Source organism: Phyllobates terribilis, unplaced genomic scaffold, assembly GCF_046119375.1.
Source record: "Phyllobates terribilis strain yellow unplaced genomic scaffold, ASM4611937v1 Scaffold_11__3_contigs__length_659146591, whole genome shotgun sequence".
NCBI lineage: Eukaryota > Metazoa > Chordata > Amphibia > Anura > Dendrobatidae > Phyllobates > Phyllobates terribilis.
In genome coordinates, this window is record NW_027362771.1 from 266,743,048 (window position 1) to 266,765,711 (window position 22,664).

General features: G+C 43.5%; 1 protein-coding gene across 1 annotated transcript in view; it reads right to left on the reverse strand.

The window, feature by feature from the left end:
- The window catches only part of SEMA3C (semaphorin 3C), a 165,268-nt gene that overhangs the window by 136,805 nt on the left and 5,799 nt on the right, over nucleotides 1-22,664 (reverse strand). Inside the window, exon 2 of the mRNA XM_073652309.1 lies at nucleotides 16,565-16,715. Coding sequence (XP_073508410.1) covers nucleotides 16,565-16,667 — 103 coding nt within the window. The 5' untranslated portion in view covers nucleotides 16,668-16,715. The remainder of the gene's footprint in view (nucleotides 1-16,564; nucleotides 16,716-22,664) is intronic.

Sequence of the window (22,664 nt, forward strand, 5' to 3'; positions counted from 1 at the left end):
CTCTGGTCCCTCCTTGCACCGCAGCACAGAGGTTCCACCACCCGGATCCGTAACAGTGAGGACTTACAAGTCTACAGTCAAAAAGAGTGACTGCACACTTTCATGATAAACCTGGACAACACCTTTAATATATAAAAAATTTACAAAAATGAGCAAACAAGAAATGATAAAAGGAAAAAAAAATGCCCAAATTGTGCAAAAACACGACCTCTCGAACTCCCATATGGACAAGTGCTTTGCTCAGCAAGGACAGAATAATATTGGAAAACTATGCAAATCAATATAAAAAGAAGTATATAAATCACAAGCAGTACCAGTGAATAATGGAGATATTCAAAATATGAACCTACATGGATAAAATAATGCTCGTTACCAAGCTCAGAAGAGTCATTGCAATGCCATGCGGGTATAGAGTTCCGATGAGTATAGAATCACCTACATAGAGGATAGTTACTAATTTTGCATCCTTGGTGCATTTTCATTGGTTTATAAACAATTTGTCTGGCCATTTCAGTTACTCCTTATATTTAATAAAGTAATGTTCTAGATTTATGGAAGTGCAGTATTGTGACCACCATACTCCTTTAGTTACCAATCAGTGTGATCTAACAGATTCAGAATGCAATTTTTATATGTTTTTAGAATGAAGTTATACATATTTTTGCACTATTGAGGGTTACTTTCCTTAGCAGTATTCTGTCATGGACCCCTTTAAGTTGAGGCATCTGTGAAATAGCCTTATAAAGATAAGCTAGAAGAAAGTAGCCCTTCAGAATCCGAATGCCACAACAAGGTAAATAGGTCTGTTACTAGACAGATTCATTTTAAATAGATTATATTGCCATCCTCCCGAATTTCATCTGTGCATTTCATCATGAATATTTATATCTTATGAGCTTTCTTTACATTGCGACAGCTGTTCGGACTGTCTCTTTACTTCACAATTGCTAAAGCTCAAAAGAGGAAATCAATGAGAAACTTGAAAAAATTGAAAGATATTACGGAGATGGATATTTACCGGACAACCCGTTCTCAAGCAGCATGTTTGACCCCCGGAAAATAATAACATTCATACTCACCTCCGATGCCAGTGTCATTCTAGCAGTGTCGGCACTGGCCCTACCGGGGATCACGTCCCATCGCTATGTCATGCTATCACACGATCTTCCCCCAATCAGCGCTGGCTTCATACTCCCCACCTTTGGACAAATCAGATATCAATAGGAAGTCAGAGCTGCTGCTGCCCTCTCAATTCATCTTGATGTCCAATACTTCTGAAGGGGGGGAGGGTGATGGGAGCGCTGATTGGGCGCAGAGATTGCGAGACATAACAATGTGACGTGATCCCCGGGAGAGCGAATGCTAACACCTGTGGAACAATGCCAGCACCAGAGGTGAGTAGTAAAAATGCTATTATTTTACTGGGGGCAAACATACTAATTGATAATGGGTTGTTTGAGTAGTGGACTACCCATTTAAAGGAATTTCAGTTTTCCTACAACAGTTTTACAAGCAGTAGCATAGTTAAAGTGGTGCTTGAAAGTTTGTGAACCCTTCAGAATTTCCATATTTCTGCATAAATTTTACCTAAAACTTAAAAATGTAAAAAGCTTTAAAACATAAAAATTTCATACACGTCCTAAAAGTAGACAAAGAGGAACAAATCAAAGAAATTAGTCAAATTAGTCCTTAGGATAGGTCATCAATGTCTGATAGACCAGGGTCCCACACCCGGCACCCCGCCAATCAGCCGTTATCGGTGTCAGCAGCCGGAAGTACTCACTTGCCGAGTTGCTCCATCTACTTGTCGTGGCTGCCACAGGGTAATGCACATCCGACTCCTATTGATTTGAATAGGAGGGGAATATGCAGTACCCTGCAGCAGCCACTATAAGCAGACAGAGCAGCTCGGCTGGTGAGTACTTTCATCCGGTGGTCACCGCTGACACCGATAACAGCTGATCAGCGGGGGTGCCGGGTGTCGGACTCCGGCCAATCAGACATTGATGACCTATCCTAAGGATAGGCTATCAATGTAAAAGTGGACAATCTCTTTAAAGAACAAGGGTCTATCAAAGTCTGATCTTCACAATGCATTTTTCATGGCACAAAGAAAGGAGATTTCTATGGAACTCAGAAAAAGATAACAAAACGAAACATAAAGAGTTTGGACTTCACCAATCTGCAGTCAGACAGACTGTGTAAAAATTGAGGAAATTCAAGAACATTATTACTCTCTCTTGAAGTGTTCAACCAATAAAGATAATTACAACGTCATGCATGTAATAGTCCACAAGGTCACAAACGAACCCATGGTGACCTTTTAGCAACTAAAGGCCTCTCTCACATTAGCTAATGTTGATATTCATGAGTCCACCATCAGAAGAACAATGAACAACAATGGTGTGCATGACAGCATTGTAAGGAGAAAGCCACTGCTCTCCTAAAAGAACATTTCGGCCTGTCTGCAGTTTACTAAAGATGACCTGGACAAGCCAGCAGACTATTTGAACAATGTTTTGTGGACAAATGAAATTATATAATTTATTCATGGCTATACATCATTTGTGAATAGGTCTTTTTCAATGCTACCGTATTTGATTTATAGCCACATTTATAGTTATGTAAAAAGTTTCCAGGGGGCCATTATAGATAATACCACATACATTACATATATTGTAGCTAAATGATAATTATATAAAGTATATATAAAGACTTCTTGTCTCCCTAAAGCACCTCTCGGTTGGCTGAAATTTTTGTTATGGTCAATATAAAAAAGTAAATAGAATACAACAGGACGGATACAGTGAACCCTTCATGAAGAAAAGCAGACACCCCCAAAAGAATCTCACTCACCAGACCCCCCATAGACCCAAAACAATTAGTGTTGGCAAGTGCTGATGGTGGATGGGCTCTCACACACAGATCTGCGTCACTGTCAGGTTCCTTGCGTTCCAGCAGCGTTCCACTGCAGCCAAGTGTAGTGGTTGACTCTACCTGGTGACCGGAAGCAGCCACAACGCTTGGACACGGGAGCGAAGTGATGCCAGCGGTACTACCTCCTGATACCTGATCTGTGTATGACAGCCCAACCCTTATTACTGTATTGTGGGTTTATTTGTGTGTAATTCTTTTGGGGGGTGTCTGCTTTATTTTAAGGCTGTCTGCTTTCCTTGATGAAGGGTCCTGCCGTATTGTATTCAATTTTTTACATGCATACCGGTAGCTACCTGGACACTTTTTTATTGAACTGTAACTGTGGCTTATTTCTGGAGTAGGGAATATATCACAAGCATACTCCAAAAATCCTGAAAAATCATACTAGGGCTTATTTTCGGGGTAGGTCTTGTTTTCGGGGGAAACACGGTATCATGGTATGGATCTGTTTTTCTGAATCTTGGCCACAACAACCTGCTATCATAAAGGGAACAATTAATTCTGAATCTGCAAATTCTAAAGGAAAATGTCAGGACATCGACATCTGTCAATGAGGTGACTTTCAAGAGAATGAGGGCCATGCAGTAAGACAACTACCCAAAGCACACAAATCAATGTATAAAGGAGTGAATAATAAAAAATAAAGTTTTCTAACAGCCAAGTCAAAGTCCTGACCTTAATCCTATAGAAATATTGTGGAAGGACCTGAAGCGAACAGTTCATGGAAGAAAACTTGCCAACATAACAGAGTTGATTCTGATTTGTAGGGAGGAATGGGCTACAATGTGCAGGACTATTCAATACTTACCGGAAATGTTTAGATGCAGTTATTGCTGTACAAGGTCATACCAGATACTGAAAGCAAGGGTTCACATACTTTTACCACCCACAGACATGTGATTATTGAATCATTTTTTAATAAAATAATGACAAAGTCCAATATTTTTCACTTATTTGTTTGTATTCATAGAATCATAGAATGGTTGAGTTGGAAGGGACCTCCTGGGTCATCTGGTCCAACCCCCTGCTCAAAGCAGGATTCACTAGATCATCTCAGACAGATGTCTGTCCAGCCTCTGTTTGAAGACGTCCATTGAAGGGGAACTCACCACCTCTCGTGGCAGCCTGTTCCACTCATTAATCACCCTAACTGTCAAAAAGTTTTTTCTAATATCTAATCTGTGTCTCCTCCCATTTAGTTTCATCCCATTGCTTCTAGTCTTTCCTTGTGCAAAGGAGAATAAAGATGATCCTTCTACAATGTGACAGCCCTTGACATATTTGTAGACAGCTATTAAGTCTCCTCTCAGTCTTCTTTTTTGCAAGCTAAACATTCCCAAATCCTGCAACTGTTCCTCATAGGACATGGTTTGCAGACCAGTCACCATTCTGGTCGCTCTTCTCTGAACTTGCTCCAGTTTGTCTATGTCTTTTTTAAAATGTGGTGCCCAAAACTGTACACAGTATTCCAGATGAGGTCTGACCAAAGAGGAGTAAAGACCGATAATGACTTCACGTGATCTAGACTGTATGCTTCTGTTAATACATCCCAGAATTGTATTTGCCTTTTTTGCTGCTGCATCACACTGTTGACTCATGTTTAGTCTATGATCTATTAGTATACCTAAGTCTTTTTCACATGTACTGTTGCTTAGCTCTATTCCTCCCATTCTGTATATGCTTTTTTCATTTTTATTGCCCAGATGTAGTACTTTGCATTTTTCCCTGTTAAAAACCATTCTGTTGGTTGCTGCCCACTGCTCCAGTTTATTTAGGTCTTTTTGAATCCTCTCTCTCTCTTCTCTAGTATTAGCTATCCCTCCTAGCTTTGTGTCATCAGCAAATTTAATCAGTTTACCCTCAATTCCTTCATCTAAATCATTGATAAAGATGTTGAACAATACAGGTCCCAGGACGGAGCCCTGTGGTACCCCACTTGAGACATTCATCCAGTTGGATGTGAAGCCATTTGCAACCACCCTTTGAGTCCGATCACTAAGCCAGTTATGAATCCACCTAACAGTTGCCTGGTCCATTGCATACTTGGTCATTTTTTCAATAAGGATGGTGTGAGATACTTTGTCAAATGCTTTGCTGAAGTCAAGATATACTATATCTACAGCATTTCCCTGATCCACCCAGTCAGTGATTCTGTCATAGAAGGAAATTAAGTTAGTCTGACATGACTTGTTAGTTACAAACCCATGCTGACTCTGGTTAATCACTTCATTCTTAGCCAGGTACTTACATACATGTTGTTTAATAATTTGTTCAAAGATCTTTCCTGGCATAGAAGTCAGACTCACCGGCCTATAGTTCCCTGGGTCCACCTTCTTCCCCTTTTTGAAGATAGGAACAACATTTGCTCTTCTCCAGTCTTCTGGGACTTCTCCTGTTCTCCAAGAATTTTCAAAGATTATGGAGAGTGGTTCTAAAATTTCTTCTACGATCTCCTTCAGTACTCTGGGGTGTAATTCATCTGGACCTGGAGACTTGAACTCATTTATGTTAGCTAAATATTCCCTCACAATCTTTCTGTTTACAGATAACTTTGATTCCTCTATTCCTTTGAAAGGACAGTGAAGATCAGTTGATGTTACATTTTCTTTCTGAGAGAAAACAGATGCAAAATAGGAATTAAAAAGTTCAGCCTTCTCAACATCCTCTCTTACCATTTCTCCATTTTCATCCTGTAAAAATCCTATAGCATCTTTGACTTTTCTTTTACTTTTGACATACCCCCAAAATCCTTTTTTATTGCTTTTGACATCTCTTGCAAGCCTTAATTCATTGTCAGCTTTAGCTAACCTGATACGTGTCCTACAGGATCTGCAGACTGCATTATAATCTTCTTTAGATATGCCTCCCTCTTTCCATTTAATAAACATTTCTTTCTTTCTTTTTAGCATGTGTTTAAGTTCTGTGTTCATCCATCCTGGTTTCCTTAAATGCTTCCCATTCTTCCTACTTCTTGCTTCTCTTTATCTACTTTTAGACGTTGTGTCTAAAAAAATTGCAGAACTATAGAAAATTCTGAAGGGTTCACATACTTTTAAGCAATGCTGTAGCAGCGAGAAACCCTATAGCCTTCATTCATAAAATGTCATGAAAATAATGCACAAATTCGGCTGTTGGAGCTGGGAGATAGTCATGAGGACTTCCCTGTCCCTGTTGCTGCTCTTCTCTGCAACCAATATGGCTGGTAAAAGCATTAGCTTTGGCAAACAAATCCATGCTGTTAGAGTATGTATTCACCATGCTCTTCTTCATAAAGTCTTCTTGTAGATTGCATGGCAGGAAAATGTGGCTACTCAATGGTGATTATTCATTTTCTGATCCTTTCAAGTGTGTTCCAGCATTAACATTAAACATGAAATCCACCTTCTAAAGAAGTGTACTTTGATCGCATCTAGATGTAATACAGATTCAGCCTTAGGCTATAGTCTTTAAATAATACAGCAATTAAGCATTTCTCATTATCATACATAAATGTTTGTGGCTTGGAAGCACATCACATGTTACTTTTCTGATTTTCGCTTTGGGCGAAGTAATAACAACTATGTATCTGTTCTTATCTAGATTGATAAGGAACAATGAGTTGACTGTGCAGCGCCAAAGGAAATATTATCTATTGGCCGAATATTAGTGTGCAATTGTGCAAAAATCAAAGTATTACTATTAGTGATGAGCAAGTATGTTCTGTTAACCCTTTCGGCGAGCATGCTCAGGTGCTCGCCGAGTATCTTCAGCGTCACTTTGTGCGCATGATTTGCGACTGTTTGACAGCTTTAATAAATGTGAGGAATGCCTAGGAAACAGGCATGTTTGAGTCACACCGTGCGCATTATTTGCGACTGTTTGACAGCTTTAATAAATGTGAGGAATGCCTAGGAAACAGGCATTCCTCACATGTATTAAAGCTGTCAAACAGTCACAAATCATGCGCACGGTGTGACTCAAACATAATGGCCGAGCACGTCTGAAGTTACGCGGAAAACACTCGAGCAAGCTCGTAAATCTAGAGTAACGAGCATGCTTGCTCATCATTAATTGCTATGTTTATGGGAGATATGGATTTGATGGCATTCAACACATAAGGCTCTGCAACTTTTAATATACTTGTTTTTCATTTTTCTTTACATTTTTAATATTTGCTGTCAGGTAATAAAAATATTCTTGTGCACAGTAAGTATTAAGCTACATCATGGCAATCAGTTGATCACTGAGCTGGCTTCCGCCTTCAAAGAGGTTGTGAGGAGGAGACAGTGCCCTTCTTGATAATGTAATTTCCCATAATAAAATAAAAATACTGCCACCCTTCCTCCAATGTTGGCGGTGTGTCCCCCCCGTGGTCATGTGATATTGTTATGTCAAGTGACCACTGCAGCCAGTCATCAGCCACTGATCAGCTGCAGACTTCATTATTCCATCAGAACAGATTGATGGATTTGTGAAGGCTGCAGCTGATCAGTGATCACTGATTGTTTTTATTTTATGATGGGCAATAGAGCTATTAAGAAGGAGTTATCTACTATTGGAGAAACACGCTAAGTAAAGTCAACTAATGACAAACTCTAATTGAAATTAATAAGGTTATCCATTTTTTAAAACATTTTTAAAAACAGAGCATATATGGTAAAACAAAAATGGAAAGTACATTCACCACCTCCTTTCCCCCCATATCGCACATTGATGCTCCAGCAGTCCTTCCAGTCTTTGTTTACAAGCATCTGGCTTATGACCACTGCAGTCAATGAATGGCAGCAGCAGTCATGTGCTTTACTATTTCTACGGTAGTTTGCACCAATGAGGCCAGCGATTGGCTGCAGCACATGCTAGCCATTAACAAAGCCTAGAAGGATTGCTGACACACCATTTGCAGCTGTTTGAAAAATATAAAAGTTGAGTAACCACTTTAGTGTTTTTCTCCTGAAATTATGGAATAGGAAACTAAGAGAAAAAAGTCAATGTAACACTGTGACACCTATGTAGCAAAATAACTCTTCTGCAAATCACAACTTTTTTCATTATTAAATTGTTACGAGGGTCTGCCAGTGGTCGCCTAGCAGTTCTAAAATGGCTACTAGGGGCAGGATTTGCCCAAACCAGTCAGTTTACCAAATCCTTGGGGTTGCCCTGGCTTTCACCCCTTAAACCCTGTACAGGGATCTGGCCTTACACATGGGCGCTTGGGTTGGGGACACAGAGTAAGCTTGCAGTCAGGTCAGAGCCAGAAGGGCATTAAAGGTACAAAATCAGAAAGCAAAAGAAAGGTCAGGAAACAGCCGGCGGGTTAGATACAGGTGAACAAACAAACAAAATACGAGCGGAAAGCACAGGACTGAACCAGTGTAGATAAACTATATCTGGCTTCTCCCACCAGTAAGGTTGGAGTATTAATATGGTGTGGTTCTGTCCTATTGGCCAAATCACTGAGCTGATTACTCCAGTTGGACAGAACACACACCTAGACTGCCAGACTGAACAGTACTACAGATCCCAGCCACACTAGTCTCAGTAGGTGGACAGTCTGTTCTGCCCAGAGCTTCTGATTTAGACGTTGCCTCCATCAAGAGGGTCGCCTGCAGAATGATATAATCTACTAGACTTTTTAAAGTCAATCCATCCCCCCAAATACTGGAGTCATATCGATGATATTTTTCCAGCTAACTCCAGAATTTCCTTTTTTAATACACAAAATGAAAAAACAGAAATTTGCTACACTCCAACTAGTTAAGGCAGCCAAAGCTATAACCCATTAATACAAGGACGCCGGCAAACAATGGCTGACAGAAGTCAATGTGATAGGCACCTACAAAAAAAATCGGATGATTGAAAGCAAAATATGAATGCAAATCAATATTTTTAAATGTATGTGGCCACACCAGTGATATATAGGTATCCACACGTTGTACAAGTCCTGGTAAAAAAAAGTCAATCTTCATATGAAAAAAGATGTCCTGACAAGAATCGATCAGAAAACAGCTGAACAATTGGGGAGATGCTCCTGGCAATCAATGACATGTTTTAGTGCAGCTTATTTTATAGTCCTTGTATACACCAAAATACTAAAGAGACTCATTGATTTTTTTTCTCCATGCAAAAATATATGTAGGTGTTGGTACAAAACTTATAACTTAGCATGCCTAGAATTTTTTTACATGGATATTATATACATAAATGAAGTCATCATAAAATAATAATCTTGCATACAATATGTCCATTTTCCAGATGTATCAGAACTCAGGAGTGAAGAAACACTCATCTACTGTGCACACATGTAAGCATTTCATAACTACGCCAGAAAAAGTTAAATATTAAATGGTATTCCACGTGAATAGACATTCCATTCATGCTGCATAGCAGTTCCAGAAATTGGCAGGACGATAAAAAGCAAATAAAAGAAAGCACAAATCCCTTGAGGAACGCTGACCACAAAATGTGAAATCTGACAAAATCCTGTGGCTACTGGCCCCAGGGAACTACAATGTTATTGCAGCGCAGGCTCTTATGCAATCAACAAATGCTTGTAGAAAGTTAACCATGAGAGTATTGCTATAGGTGTGTGACATCAGGAGCATCTGACTGCCCGCTCTATAGAAACAAAGGGGTAAGAGCGGTAGGAGCAGCATGCACTGAAGGGCAAAGACCTGACATTTGATATACATGCCATATTGCACTCACATAAGGTGCGTGTGATTACACGGTACATAAACTAGCAAATGCAGACAATTGTTTACTCACAGGGCTTCGATCTCTGGTGAAACAAACCATTTGAAAATGAGGACATCGAAGAGATCAACTGATAGCCCCAGATCTCACCCCTTAAATCCTGGCAAACAGCTCATTTTGCAAGGGTTAGGCAAAGTCAGCCTGACATTTTCTCTGCAGTGGAGTCTGCAGCAGAAATGTAATGTTGTATGGTGACCATTCAAAAAAAAAAAAGGCCATCCACATAAAACAAGAATAAGGGCTTACTCAGATGTCCATTTTTTTTCACGTAAGAGAAAAACGGACCGAGTTACATCAGCTTTTCGTCCGAGTGTCATCTGAGTTTCATCAGGATTTGGGCTGATTTTATTCACATTTTCTCCTATGCGGAAAAAAAAAACTTCTATCAGTCCGTGAAAATTGGACCCCTCTAGGATGGCATCATGGACCCATAGACTTGTATTGCAGATTGTGATCCAACACACGGATAAATATTGGACATGTCTCCATGGACATGTGAACAATTATAATGTCCATATGTCAAAATAAGGACAGGAAATTTAAGATTAGTGGGAGGGAGCACTTTTCTAATTTCTGGGACCCATAACCTACCATAAATAAGAGTTGGCACTTGCACTTGGCTCTCCTATGGAAGGTTAGGATAGCGACTCACTGACTTAAAAAAAATAGAAGCCGTGAATAAGAGCTAATCGTTCGAAACATGTTGACCGGGGAGGGTGCAGACTCCTTATGTTATCCAAGATGGTGGACGCTCTAGCTGCCCTCCTGATAATCTGCCCTGCTTTCTTTTATCTTTCTCTATTTCGCATTGAGTATAATGAAAAAGATGAGCAGCCGCATCCACTCCTTTATTCAAAGCCCATTGATATGCACTGCACCTCTTCCTCCTACTACTAATGTATCTTCGGAGGTAATCTCTTATAGGTCTTGATATGAAGTGAAGCTGACATAACAACATTATGGCCTCACAGACAGGCATACATTCAGGAAGTTATGGCACACATCCAAATCCATGACGCACTTAATATAGAAAGCAAATACCACTTAGAGGCATGTGGGCCTGGACACCCATCTAGTTGCTGATTCCACACACTGCTCACACACCCAGGCTTAGGAAAGGCCACAGGTCAAGTGTATTCTCCCTGGGCTGAGAAAAATTTAATCAAATTTTTCAATGTGAAAATACGCAAGTTCTAATTCCTTTAATTATACTTATGTGGGAAAGATCAACAAGACTTGGGCAAATTAATGTAATTAAATGCAGAATTCTCAGTTAATTCAAAGTGTACCATGCGTACAAACCCAAGACATGACATTTATAAGCCCAATTATTCCACACACATCCCCCACAACTGTATGTGTCAATATCATTTGGAATACATTCGGTTTCATCAGAAAAATACACGATTCTGTGATTTACCACACAGCATGGTGAGAATAGTTTGCCATCACTCAGACTACTTTACTTTAAAGTTACAGCGGGAATTTACATTTTCTTTAGCGAAGGATTCTTTAAATAGAGATTTCCAGAACAGCAGGGTAAGTGAATAATATGCAGCAACCTATTGAAAAGTGCACTTGAAACGTATAGTTCAGGCAATTAACCAAGAAAATGTCGCTCTGATTCTTTAACTGAAACCAAAGCACCAATTTTATGCATAGATGACAATGATGAATAGACCCCGAGATAACTCTGATCACAAAAAAGCCTGGAAACAAGAAGAAAGGAAGACAGTTCCTGCCTGAATTAGTAATGGCCAACTTACTCTGCATAATAGCAGTACCAGATATGGCTGACCTTTCCCCCATCTCTTGTTCACTGCAGCTACAGAACACACTCAACACTTATGGGGGCTGCTGACTCCTATTAGAAATGTCACATTTCTGCTGCCAATAGACCTCGACCTGAAAGGATCGAAATGATTTAAGAAATATTCAAGGCCTATTCTTACAAAATCTGCACTTCCCCATGTCATACTGAATCATAATTACAACTATCATGCTGACATTAAAGCAAATTCCCGATTAAAAGCCCTTTATCTTCTTTTCTCTTTTTCGGAAAAGCAGTATCCTGGATTTCCTTTTCAATGGTCTCTAATGGTGCGAAAGCCCAAGAATTGTTCAAAGCCATAATCCAATTTACTACTAGGATCTCAAGTTCCACTTGTTTGGGACACAAAGCTCAGATACTTGTGTTTCCTGAGAGTTATATTGTCTATCCACAGCATTGTATATATAGTATATGATTAGATATTACTCATTTTAAAATGCAGAATTGACTAATATTTATACATTTTAACATTGCTAATTATTGTAGATTTTTAGTCTGATATAGTACATGTGCACTATTATCTAAAAGACTAGAATGTAGTGGTACCAATGTCACTACGTCGGGTCCTGTCTGGCTGATAGTCTCTTTTCTTATACATTAGAAGTACTATGTATAAGTACAAAACATTTTTGGGAAATTTTTAGAAAATCCTAATCAACCAAAGCATGTTTTGAATTTTTTTGCTGACTTATATCTTGTCGTATAGTCAGAAACCAGTGTTTCTTATGACTTATCCTTAAAATGCAATGATTTCAAGCTATGCCACTTATTTCATTGTCCGACCTTCTCAGCACTTGTACTTTCCTGTGCTTATTAAGCTATCCATATTGGGGGTGGGCAATTAATTTTCTCAAGGGGTCAAATGGGAAACTGGGACTGTTGAGGACCGACAAACCAATAGGCTGAACTACTAGTCGTAGTTGCGACATTACCGCTGCAGCCAATAAACAAACACTGGAGCCAGCAGGAATGTGTTTGTTATTTTCATGCAGCACAATCCAATGGACAGAAAAGAAAAAATATTAATGGAAAACCATTTAAAGGGTTTGTCCATTACTGGACAACCTCTTTTAAATGCCCCCAGTCTGTAGCATAAGTGTTTTCCAGTTATGGTTTCTGGCCTTTAATGGTTCGCACTGGGCTAAAATAATAGAATGGCATGTTACTGTACTTACTACAGTGCTGCCTCTCTGCTGCTGCTCCAGTCTCTGCAATCACTGCAGCAGTGACGTCATGACTACAGCACACATCACTTCTGCAGCCAATCACTGAGCTCAGCTGCCTGTGCTGTCTACAGCGGCACAGCCACTGAGCACAGTGATTGGCTGCAGAGACGACACGCGCTGTGGTCGTGATTTTAAAGCTGCAACTAGTAAACAGAGACTGGAGCAGCTGCAGAGGGGCCGCACCGGAATTGGGGAGGCCAAGAACCATCTTTAAAAAAGTATACTTACCTACTTCTCCTGGCTAGTTCACCTGCTCTGAGCCCTGAGCTTGGGCCACTAAATGAGAAATCAACATGTGCCAATGACCTGCGTCTCTACGAGTCTGCACCCTGGTCAGGTGCACCCTGTTCTCTAGAACCGCCATAGAACTGCATTTGATCTCATTCCATTAGGCTGTATGTGGGTTGGACAGAGATCGTCAAAAGGACCAGAAGTGACCCACAGGCCACAATCTGCCCAGATTTTATCCATATGATGGGAATTAAAGACAAAGAGAAAACTCCACACGACAAAGGCAATAGCTTCTGGGACTGTGATTCTCATCCAACCAGTTCAGCATGATGATGAATGAGCAAATACAAGCTCATTTTTCCCCAATTATGTTCTTTTTTAAAACCTAATTGCTTTGGATGTAGCAATTTATGTTCCAAATTTAGCACATAGAAGCTGTAAGTAAGACAAAGAATTAATCAGACTAATAATCAGTGCTACTATTCTCACCTCACCTCCTGTGGTAGCAGACTTCACACAAGAGGGAAGCAATGGAGTTTATTTTCATGCAAAACACACTCAATTTTATAGAAGATCTGAAGCCAATGTGGTAGTAATAGGATGAATGGAAAATATAGGTAGCAGAAAATCAATAGGTTTTAACTGGCACAGAACATACAAGCCTTTTAGTACATTCGCTAAATGGAGCTATTCACGTGTTGTGTCCCCCGCTGATCCAAATCCACTGCTCCGGTTCTCCCGACCAGTCTTTGTTTATGTGGCTGCAGCTATGACATGCTGTATTTACACATGACCGCTGCAATCAATCATTGGCACCAGAGGTGTACGGCAAGAGACTGCTGAGACCAGAGCAGTCACGGATGTAGATACGCACATCATCACTTCTGCCTCGTAAATAAAGACCGCAGGGACAACTAGAGCAGTGGGGGATTGCTCACATAGCCTGCCTCTGGCCATATTTTATGTTATAGAGACCCCCTTTAATTACAATCCTTTATTCATATTATAATTGCAGCAAAGTAAACATAAAATACATTCCAGGCCACTCAATATCAACACTGAATTCTTATGTTACAACAGTACAACTAGATATACCCATCTATGAATACTACACAACTCTAATGTTACACAATGGATGGCAGCTTCACATTCACAGCCACAAAGAGCAACCAAGACATTGGAATTATTGGAAAAATATGAATCGGCTGGTCGCAACAGAAAATATATGGGTTTTAGAGCAAGCAAGTATGCTACTATGCATGGGGTCTACCAATAAATATATGGTCGGATATGACAGCCATCTATTAAGCTGTGCGGGGGGGACGACTACATATATAGCCTGATATGACAGCTAGCAATGCTTCTGTACATGGAAGACATCATAATATATACCAGTCACCTGTCCTGCCACGCATGGGGCCTTCATGAAATACATAGTCCTATATGACAATCACTTATCAGGCATTGTAGGGTGGGCACTGTCTACATATATATATATATATATATATATATATATATATATATATATATATAGTATATCAGTTGCATATCAGGCTGTGAATGGGGGACACTACTATATATGTAAACCAATAAGCTGCCACATCTCCTGCTGTGCATGAGGACCATCGTTAATATATAGCCCTAAATGACAGCCACCTATCAGGCTGTGCAGGGTAGGCACTACTATATATATAGCCCTATATGACAGCTAAAAATGATCCTGTGCATAAAAGACATCTTAAATATAGCCCTATATATCAGGCTGTGCATGGGAGCTACTACTACATATGTGGTCCTATATGACAGTCACCTCTCCTGCTGTGCATGGAGGCCACCATGAAATATATAATATAGCCCAATATAACAGCCACCTATCAGGCTGTGCATGGGGACCACTATTACATGCACTATTGCATATATAGCCCAATATGACAGCCACCTATCAGGCTGTGCATGGGGACCACTATTACATGCACTATTGCATATATAGCCCAATATGACAGCCACCTATCAGGCTGTGCATGGAGACCACTATTACATGCACTATTGTATATATAGCCCAATATGACAGCCACCTATCAGGCTGTGCATGGGGACCACTATTACATGCACTATTGCATATATAGCCCAATATGACAGCCACCTATCAGACTGTGCATGGGGACCACTATTACATGCACTATTGCATATATAGCCCAATATGACAGCCACCTATCAGGCTGTGCATGGGGAACACTATTACATGTACTATTGCATATATAGCCCAATAAGACAGATAACAATGATCCTGTGCATAGAAGACATCTTAATTGTATAATCCTATATATCAGTCACATACCAGGCACTACTGTTATATATATGGCCCAATAGGACTGCTAACAATGACTCTGCACAGAAGACATCCTAGATAGATAGTCCTATATATCAGTCATCTATCCTACTGTGCATTGGGGTCACTATTATTATATATATGGCCCAATAGGACAGCTAACAATGACTCTGCACAGAAGACATCTTAGATAGACAGTCCTATAGTCCTGTATATCAGTCACCTCTCCAGCTGTGCATGGCTGCACTCTCTAATAAACAGGTAGAATGAATTCTGCATTTGGCCATCTTTCTGGTACTGGCGCCAGTCCCTCACCAGGTTCATGTGATCATATAAAAGCACAATAGCAATAAATGGTAAATTACACATTGATATTTTACAGTAAGCCATAAGGCCAGATGACTCAGCGGCATTAGCAGAAACTTCCACTGAAAATTATTATGGCCAAAAAATCTTCCAGTTATTAGATGATTGATTCATTTTTCCTATAATCTTCATCACGTGTGGATTTGTGCATGTTTGTCAAGTCACAGTTAGGAAAAATAGGAAAATATGCACAAGGACACATAAGGCAAAACGTTTTATATGAAGCTGGAAAGCCCCTCTAATCCATCACTCCCACCCACCACCCTTACAACAGTGCAATAAATAAGAAAGCTGAACAATAATCATAATCCTCTAATAAACAGCTCCAAGTACATAAAACAACAAAACGCGAGGACATCTAACAAGTATAAGACTGGGACGTCATACGCCACACTTCGGCTTCTGATCATGGAGAGTGCACAGCCCCTTTGGAATTTTAGTAGGTGTTTTCAGACACGAGCAGGAATATATTGTATTTTCCATTCCGTATTTACAGGATGGCTATTCTTCAGGCTTATACATCATGCTATTTCCATTATATATTCATTCTGTAAGGAATTTTACATCATTCAGGAAAAAAAGGTTTGGTTTTAATAAGACAAAGCCCTGCCAAGTCTGCGCTTGGTTCTCATATGCCTTTCATAGTATGTAAAGTATACCGCCAGATCTAACCTTGACTGGAGTCCAGCATGCAGTAGCAGATGAATCAATCAGGCCCAGACAGTACAATGACTAAGCCTGTGGTGCTGGCATGACGCGCTGCACTTTTACCCTCAGACTGATTTATATATAAATGTATAGCTCTCAATGTCATATCTCATTCTTCACAGATTAGCCTCCTCTCCAACACGGCCATGTGCCAGATAACGACTGCTGTTGTTACGCCTAGAAGATAAAGGGTATATTTCTTACCTTCGAATGTCAGAGAGACTCTTGCCTGCGGCTGTGACGATCCGGTGGTACATCCGAGGTATACAGCTAGCCCCATTATAACCTTGAGTGCCACAGATGCCATGCTGGTAGAATGGTATGTATTTCTATATTTAAATCCCGGCCGTGCAACCTGTAATAGAAGAAGGTGGAATCATTAGACCCATCAACCAATGTTATTAGGATATTTCAAGGTAGGAAACATTGAAGAGTTATGTCATGTGAATAGTAACTCCACCTGCTGGATGGAGAACCAGCCGAAGCGTAAAATGTGAAGGCTATGTCCCAGCGCCTGCATTCCACCATGTCAGCTCAGAAGTAAGCAAATAATAGATGTCTTTAAATGAGCAGGTACTCAGGGTGTACCCAAGCTCGGACTGGCCCATAGGAGAACCGGAGAATACTCCGGTGGGCCCCTCTGCAGAAATAGGCACCATTTTATATGAGCAGTAGTTGGCACAATATACTTGATCCACTATGCACAGACAAAGACAACATCATTCATTTAACAAACTACCCAGTTAATTATTATACAGAGGTATAGCTAAATTTGTGAAATATTTGCATATAGCTAAACAGTGGGCCCCCGGAGTCAATGTTATTGGTGAGCACCTCAGTCTGACACTGAGCGTACCTATCCCACTTGTAGTCAGAGCAGGGATGGAGTAATAAGCTGAATAAACACCATAAGCTTCTCCCACATTTTCTCAGCTGTGATAACATCTTGTGGACTTCTCTTCAAACAGAACAGACACATTAAAGTCTCATCATCCATAAAGCACATAAGCTAAAGCAAAGCAAACCTCAGCTCTCTTCAAACAGGTTATGAGGCCGCGGTATTAACATTCACCTGGTGCAAACCCCAACGCAACCTGATATAAGGCAAAAGTGAAGGGACTTAATCAGCAGCGAAACACATGGAGGCAGGCTGACCCTCCGTGTACAGGCAGTACAGTGTACGGGCACCTGTATGAATGCACAAGCTACAAATGCAGCAATGGTCCTATGTGATGAACACCAACTTGTCATCATATTTAAGGTACGCAGTCTGCGGGAGATTTAGGCTATGTTCACACATTGCATTTTTGCTGTGTTTCTTTTTTGGTTAGTTTTTTTTAATGCAAATTTTAAGCTGCATTTTACAGTACCAGCAAAAGCTATGCGATTTCAGACATCTCATGCACACGCCTTGTTTTTTTTCCTGACTGAATTGGAAAACTGCTGCGTTTTTGAAAATTTCAGCATGTCCCTTCCTTCAGCGTTTTTTCACCCATGGAAAGCAGTAAGTGCAAAAACGCAGGTTTTTTTTTGGGGGGGGGGGGGCACTGAACTTTATCAGCATGCACAAGAGACAAATGTACCTGAAAAAAAAACACAGCAAAAGTACGCAGCAAAAAAAAACTGCAAGCAGCTTCTTTACTGCCAAGAGAGCAGGTTTTACCTGCAGAAAAGAAGCAGCAAAAACGCAACGTGTGAACATAGCATATAGGGTTCTCTATACCAGCTAAGTGAAAAAATGCCCCACTTCTCATACTGTGCTCTGAACACTATGATACTGGATCATACCTGGTGCTAAAAGAGTTCCAGATCTACATTGGGTTTGTATTAGGGGTCTCCAGAACAGGTGTAATTAGGGACTACGAGGGCACATAAACCTATGTGATGAAAGCCGGCCGGTGGGTGCAGCTCTCTGGCGCCCCCTTACCTCTCAGGTCAGTCAAGGTACTGCACCTAGAGAAAGTAGTGCCAGGTAGCTGCAACCAGCGCAGGGAACACGGTAGTGTGTTATCCCTTCAACGTCACTAAACAGCACAACTCGCTAGCGCCCTCTTAGCCTCAGGTCAGTCAAGGAACTGCACCTAGGATAAGCGGTCGCCAGAGAGACTGTCCTGTAACCTACTGGGTATCGGGGCCCTCTGTAGTGAGGGCGGTATATATATCTTCCTTGGCCGCGCCAGGAATATATATATCTGAACCTCCGACCGTCACTACCAGCCTTCCCCAATCCCCAGTTGGTATGCTGCCACCAGTCCCTATTTTAGATATACGCCCAGTCCGTGAATGGGCCTATATCGGGTCAGGAACCAACCCTGGGTAGCGTTTTTGGCTTGAGCCGAGCTCACACGGACGTGCGTTCGTTATGCAGAATAAAAGGCAGGCCCACAATTACTTGAGGTAATTGATTATAATAATACACTAGATACACGATATACAACTAAATATACACAGGTATAAGGTCAGGCTAAACTATACAACAATGGAATACAACACACAGAATCACCACAGCATATCAGTTACCGGTTTCTTGATTTTCTTGTGACGCAGGGAGAGGATTCTGCGATCGCAGGCACGGTTCTTTGTTACAGGCTGAGGCCTACCACCGCATGGTCAAACTGCTCCTCCCCTTGGTGGCCTCAGCTGGTGCTCAGATGTTCAGCACACCACTCTTGGGTCAAAAACTGACTTGTCTCTTGTCTGTCCTGCTATCTTACCTGCCCCGTCCCGCCCACTGTTGGTGAGGTCAGCTGGCTCAGTCTCCACCCTCAGGTCTAACTTCGATCAGAAGCCCAAATTCTAAGGAACCCAATAACTTCTTCTGGGATGGTCTCAGGATACCCCCAGGGGTTCCCATGGATTCGGGCCGCCGTAACCGACCTTTTGATATCAATTATGATACCATACGGTCCTCAGGAATGGCTCCGCGCTATATCTTGGCTTCCAGAGCACGTACAAACGTCTACCGCGGAGGCTTGTGTGCGCAATGGCTCCGGGACGCCGTGATATTTTTTTATTGGCCCATCCCATGCAACATGCGTGTACTTTTCATGTTTCTATATCTTATGCCTCCATGCTTGTGACAGACAAAGAAACTAGTCCTATGGGACAAATGGTCAGGTACAGATAGACGAAGCACCCCCCCCTGCTGGCTGTGTTTCCTCTCGAAGTCTTTGAAGCTCCTAGCATTCAAGTGTTAAGTAGGCTTCTTATCTTACAGGAGCCTGGATGGGGGGAAACTATCTAGTTGACGTTTTAACAGAAGGTCCCAAGGGTGGGGGCTGCTGAAGTGTGGCCATCCCTGGATATGATTTATCATTACCAAGATGGCGGCTACAGGTTCATCACACCTCCCCCTATACGAGGGCGCGAGGGGGTAGCACATTCCTGTGTTCCCCCGTGCGTCCTTCTGCACCCTCCCCTTGCCGGGATAACCCGTCAGCGTTACCGTGGTCACGGCCTCTTCTGTGGCGAATGGAGAAGTGGTACTGCTGGAGAGCGAGGCTCCAGCGTAGCAACCTGCCATTCGACCCAGAGACCGTGTGTAACCAGCTGAGGGGGTTGTGGTCCGTCTCCACGGTGAAATGGCTCCCGTACAAGTAGGGCTGCAGACGCTGCAGGGCCCATACAATTGCCAGGCATTCTTTTTCCACCGTGGAGTAAGCCACCTCCCGGGGCAGTAGCTTCCTGCTCAGGTACAAGACAGGATGTTCCTGGCCTGTCGTGTTGACCTGACTTAGCACAGCACCGAGGCCAAAGTCACTGGCGTCGGTCTGTACCACAAACGGCCGGTCGAAGTCGGCAGCTTGCAGTACAGGGGAGCTACTTAGGGCGGCCTTGAGTGCCCCGAAAGCTGTCTCGCAGGCGACTGTCCAGTCGACTGCGACGGGCAGCTTCTTCTTGGTGAGGTCCGTCAGGGGCTTGGCCAGGGTGCTATAGTGTGGGACGAACCTCCTATAGTACCCGGCGGTCCCCAAGAAGGACATCACCTGCTTTTTGGTCCTAGGAGTGGGCCAGGATGCGATGGCATCCACTTTCCCCGGTTCTGGCTTCAGAACCCCCCCGCCTACCCGGTGACCCAGGTAGAGGACCTCACTCATGCCCAGCTGGCACTTTTCCGGCTTGATGGTCAAGCCTGCCCGGTGGATCCGACCGAGCACCTGCCGCAGGTGCTCTAGGTGATCCTCCCAAGTGGGACTGAAGACTGCAATATCGTCCAAGTACGCAGCCGCGTACCCTTCAAGTCCCTCAAGCAGCGTATTGACCATCCGCTGAAAAGTGGCAGGGGCATTCTTCATGCCGAATGGCATCACTGTGGACTCGTACAGTCCAAAAGGGGTGATAAAGGCAGAGCGTTCCCTTGCCGCGGGGGTCAGAGGAATCTGCCAGTACCCCCGGCTCAGATCCATGATGGTCAGGTACTTAGCCCCGGCCATCCGATCGAGCAGGTCATCGATGCGTGGTATGGGGAACGCATCGGTGGCCGTTACAGCGTTGAGCCCCCGGTAGTCCACGCAGAACCGTGTAGTTCGGTCCTTCTTTGGTACGAGGACTACAGGCGAGGCCCACGCGCTGCTGGATGCCTGGATCACCCCCAGCTTCAGCATCTCGTCTATCTCTTGGCGCATGTTTCCCTGCACCTCGAAAGAGACCCGATATGCTGAACGCCGGATCGGCGGGTGATCGCCAGTGTCCACGTCGTGGACAGCCATCTCAGTCCTTCCGGGCAGGCTGCTGAACAGCCCCCGGAAGGGGTGCAGGGTGGTCCCCAGCTGGGACCGTTGGTCCTCCGTGAGCTGGTGGCCAACCCCCACATCCTCGATGGACCCACCCGCCTTGGCTTGGGTGAGCAGATCCAGGAGGGTTTCTACCTCTCCTTCCTCGGGAAGGTTGCACACTGGGTGGGCAGTCGCTTCCCGCTCATGATGAGCCTTCATCATGTTCACGTGGAAGGCCTTCCTCCTTCCACGGGCGTGATCCAGGGTGACCAGATAGGTGACGGCATTGAGTTTCTGGTGCACGAAGTAGGGACCTTCCCAGGCTGCCTGAAGCTTGTTCTGTGGTACGGGGACCAGTACCCACACCTTTTGACCCACCTGGTAGGTCCTCTCACAAGCATTCTGGTCGTACCACCGCTTCTGGTCGGCCTGGGCCTGGGCCATATTGTCCTGCACCAGCTTTGCCAAGGCCATCATCCTGTCCCGGTGGCGCACGACATACTCGATGACCGACACCTCGGGGGTGGCCAAATCCCCTTCCCATGCTTCCTTCACCAGAGCCAGGGGGCCCCGTACCCGTCGCCCGTACAGGAGCTCAAAGGGGGAGAACCCCGTTGAGGCCTGCGGAACCTCCCGGTAAGCAAATAGGAGGTGTGGGAGGTAACGCTCCCAGTCTCTCCCGTGGGAGTCGACCAACATCTTAAGCATCTGCTTTAAGGTGCCATTGAACCGCTCACACAGGCCATTAGTCTGTGGGTGATACGGGCTGGCCACCAGATGTTGCACCTGCATTTGCTTACAGAGGGACTCCATCAGCCGCGACATGAACTGGGTCCCTCGGTCGGTGAGCATTTCTTGGGGGAAACCCACTCTGGAGAAGATCTCCAGTAAGGCGGTAGCCACCTTGTCGGCCCGAATGGACGACAAAGCTACCGCTTCCGGGTACCGGGTGGCATAGTCCACTACCGTGAGTATGAAGCATTTCCCGGAGTGGCTGGGAGTGGACAGAGGTCCAATAAGATCCACAGCGACCCTCGAGAAAGGCTCTTCGATGATTGGCAGAGTTACCAGTGGGGCTTTGGGGCGCGGCCCCGCCTTCCCCACCCTCTGACAGGTGTCACACGAACGGCAGTAGGCACCCACCGCGGCTCCCATCCCAGGCCAGTAGAAATGCTGAGCTATCCTGGCCTTGGTTTTAGCGATCCCTAGGTGTCCGGCCATCGGAATCTCGTGTGCGATCCGCAACAATTCCGCCCTGAACGGATAGGGTACCACTAACTGTCGGTCCCTGGGCCACGCCTCCGGTGAACCCTGCTGGACCGTTACCCGGTACAGCCGTCCCTGGTCCCAGACCACACGCTCGCAGTCTGACTCCATGGGAGGCTGTGCCGCCTGTTCCTTGAGAGCTTTCAGGCTGTCGTCTGCTTCCAACGCAGCCTGAAATTCCTGACTTGATGTGGCCAGAATCGACGAAACTGCCACATCCTCTGTCAGCCCCTCCGGGCATGTCACCTGGCCGCTGTCTGACCCGGCAGACACTTGGTCAGAAGTGGGGAAGCCGTCGGACCTCTGCAAGGCTCCTTGGGCTC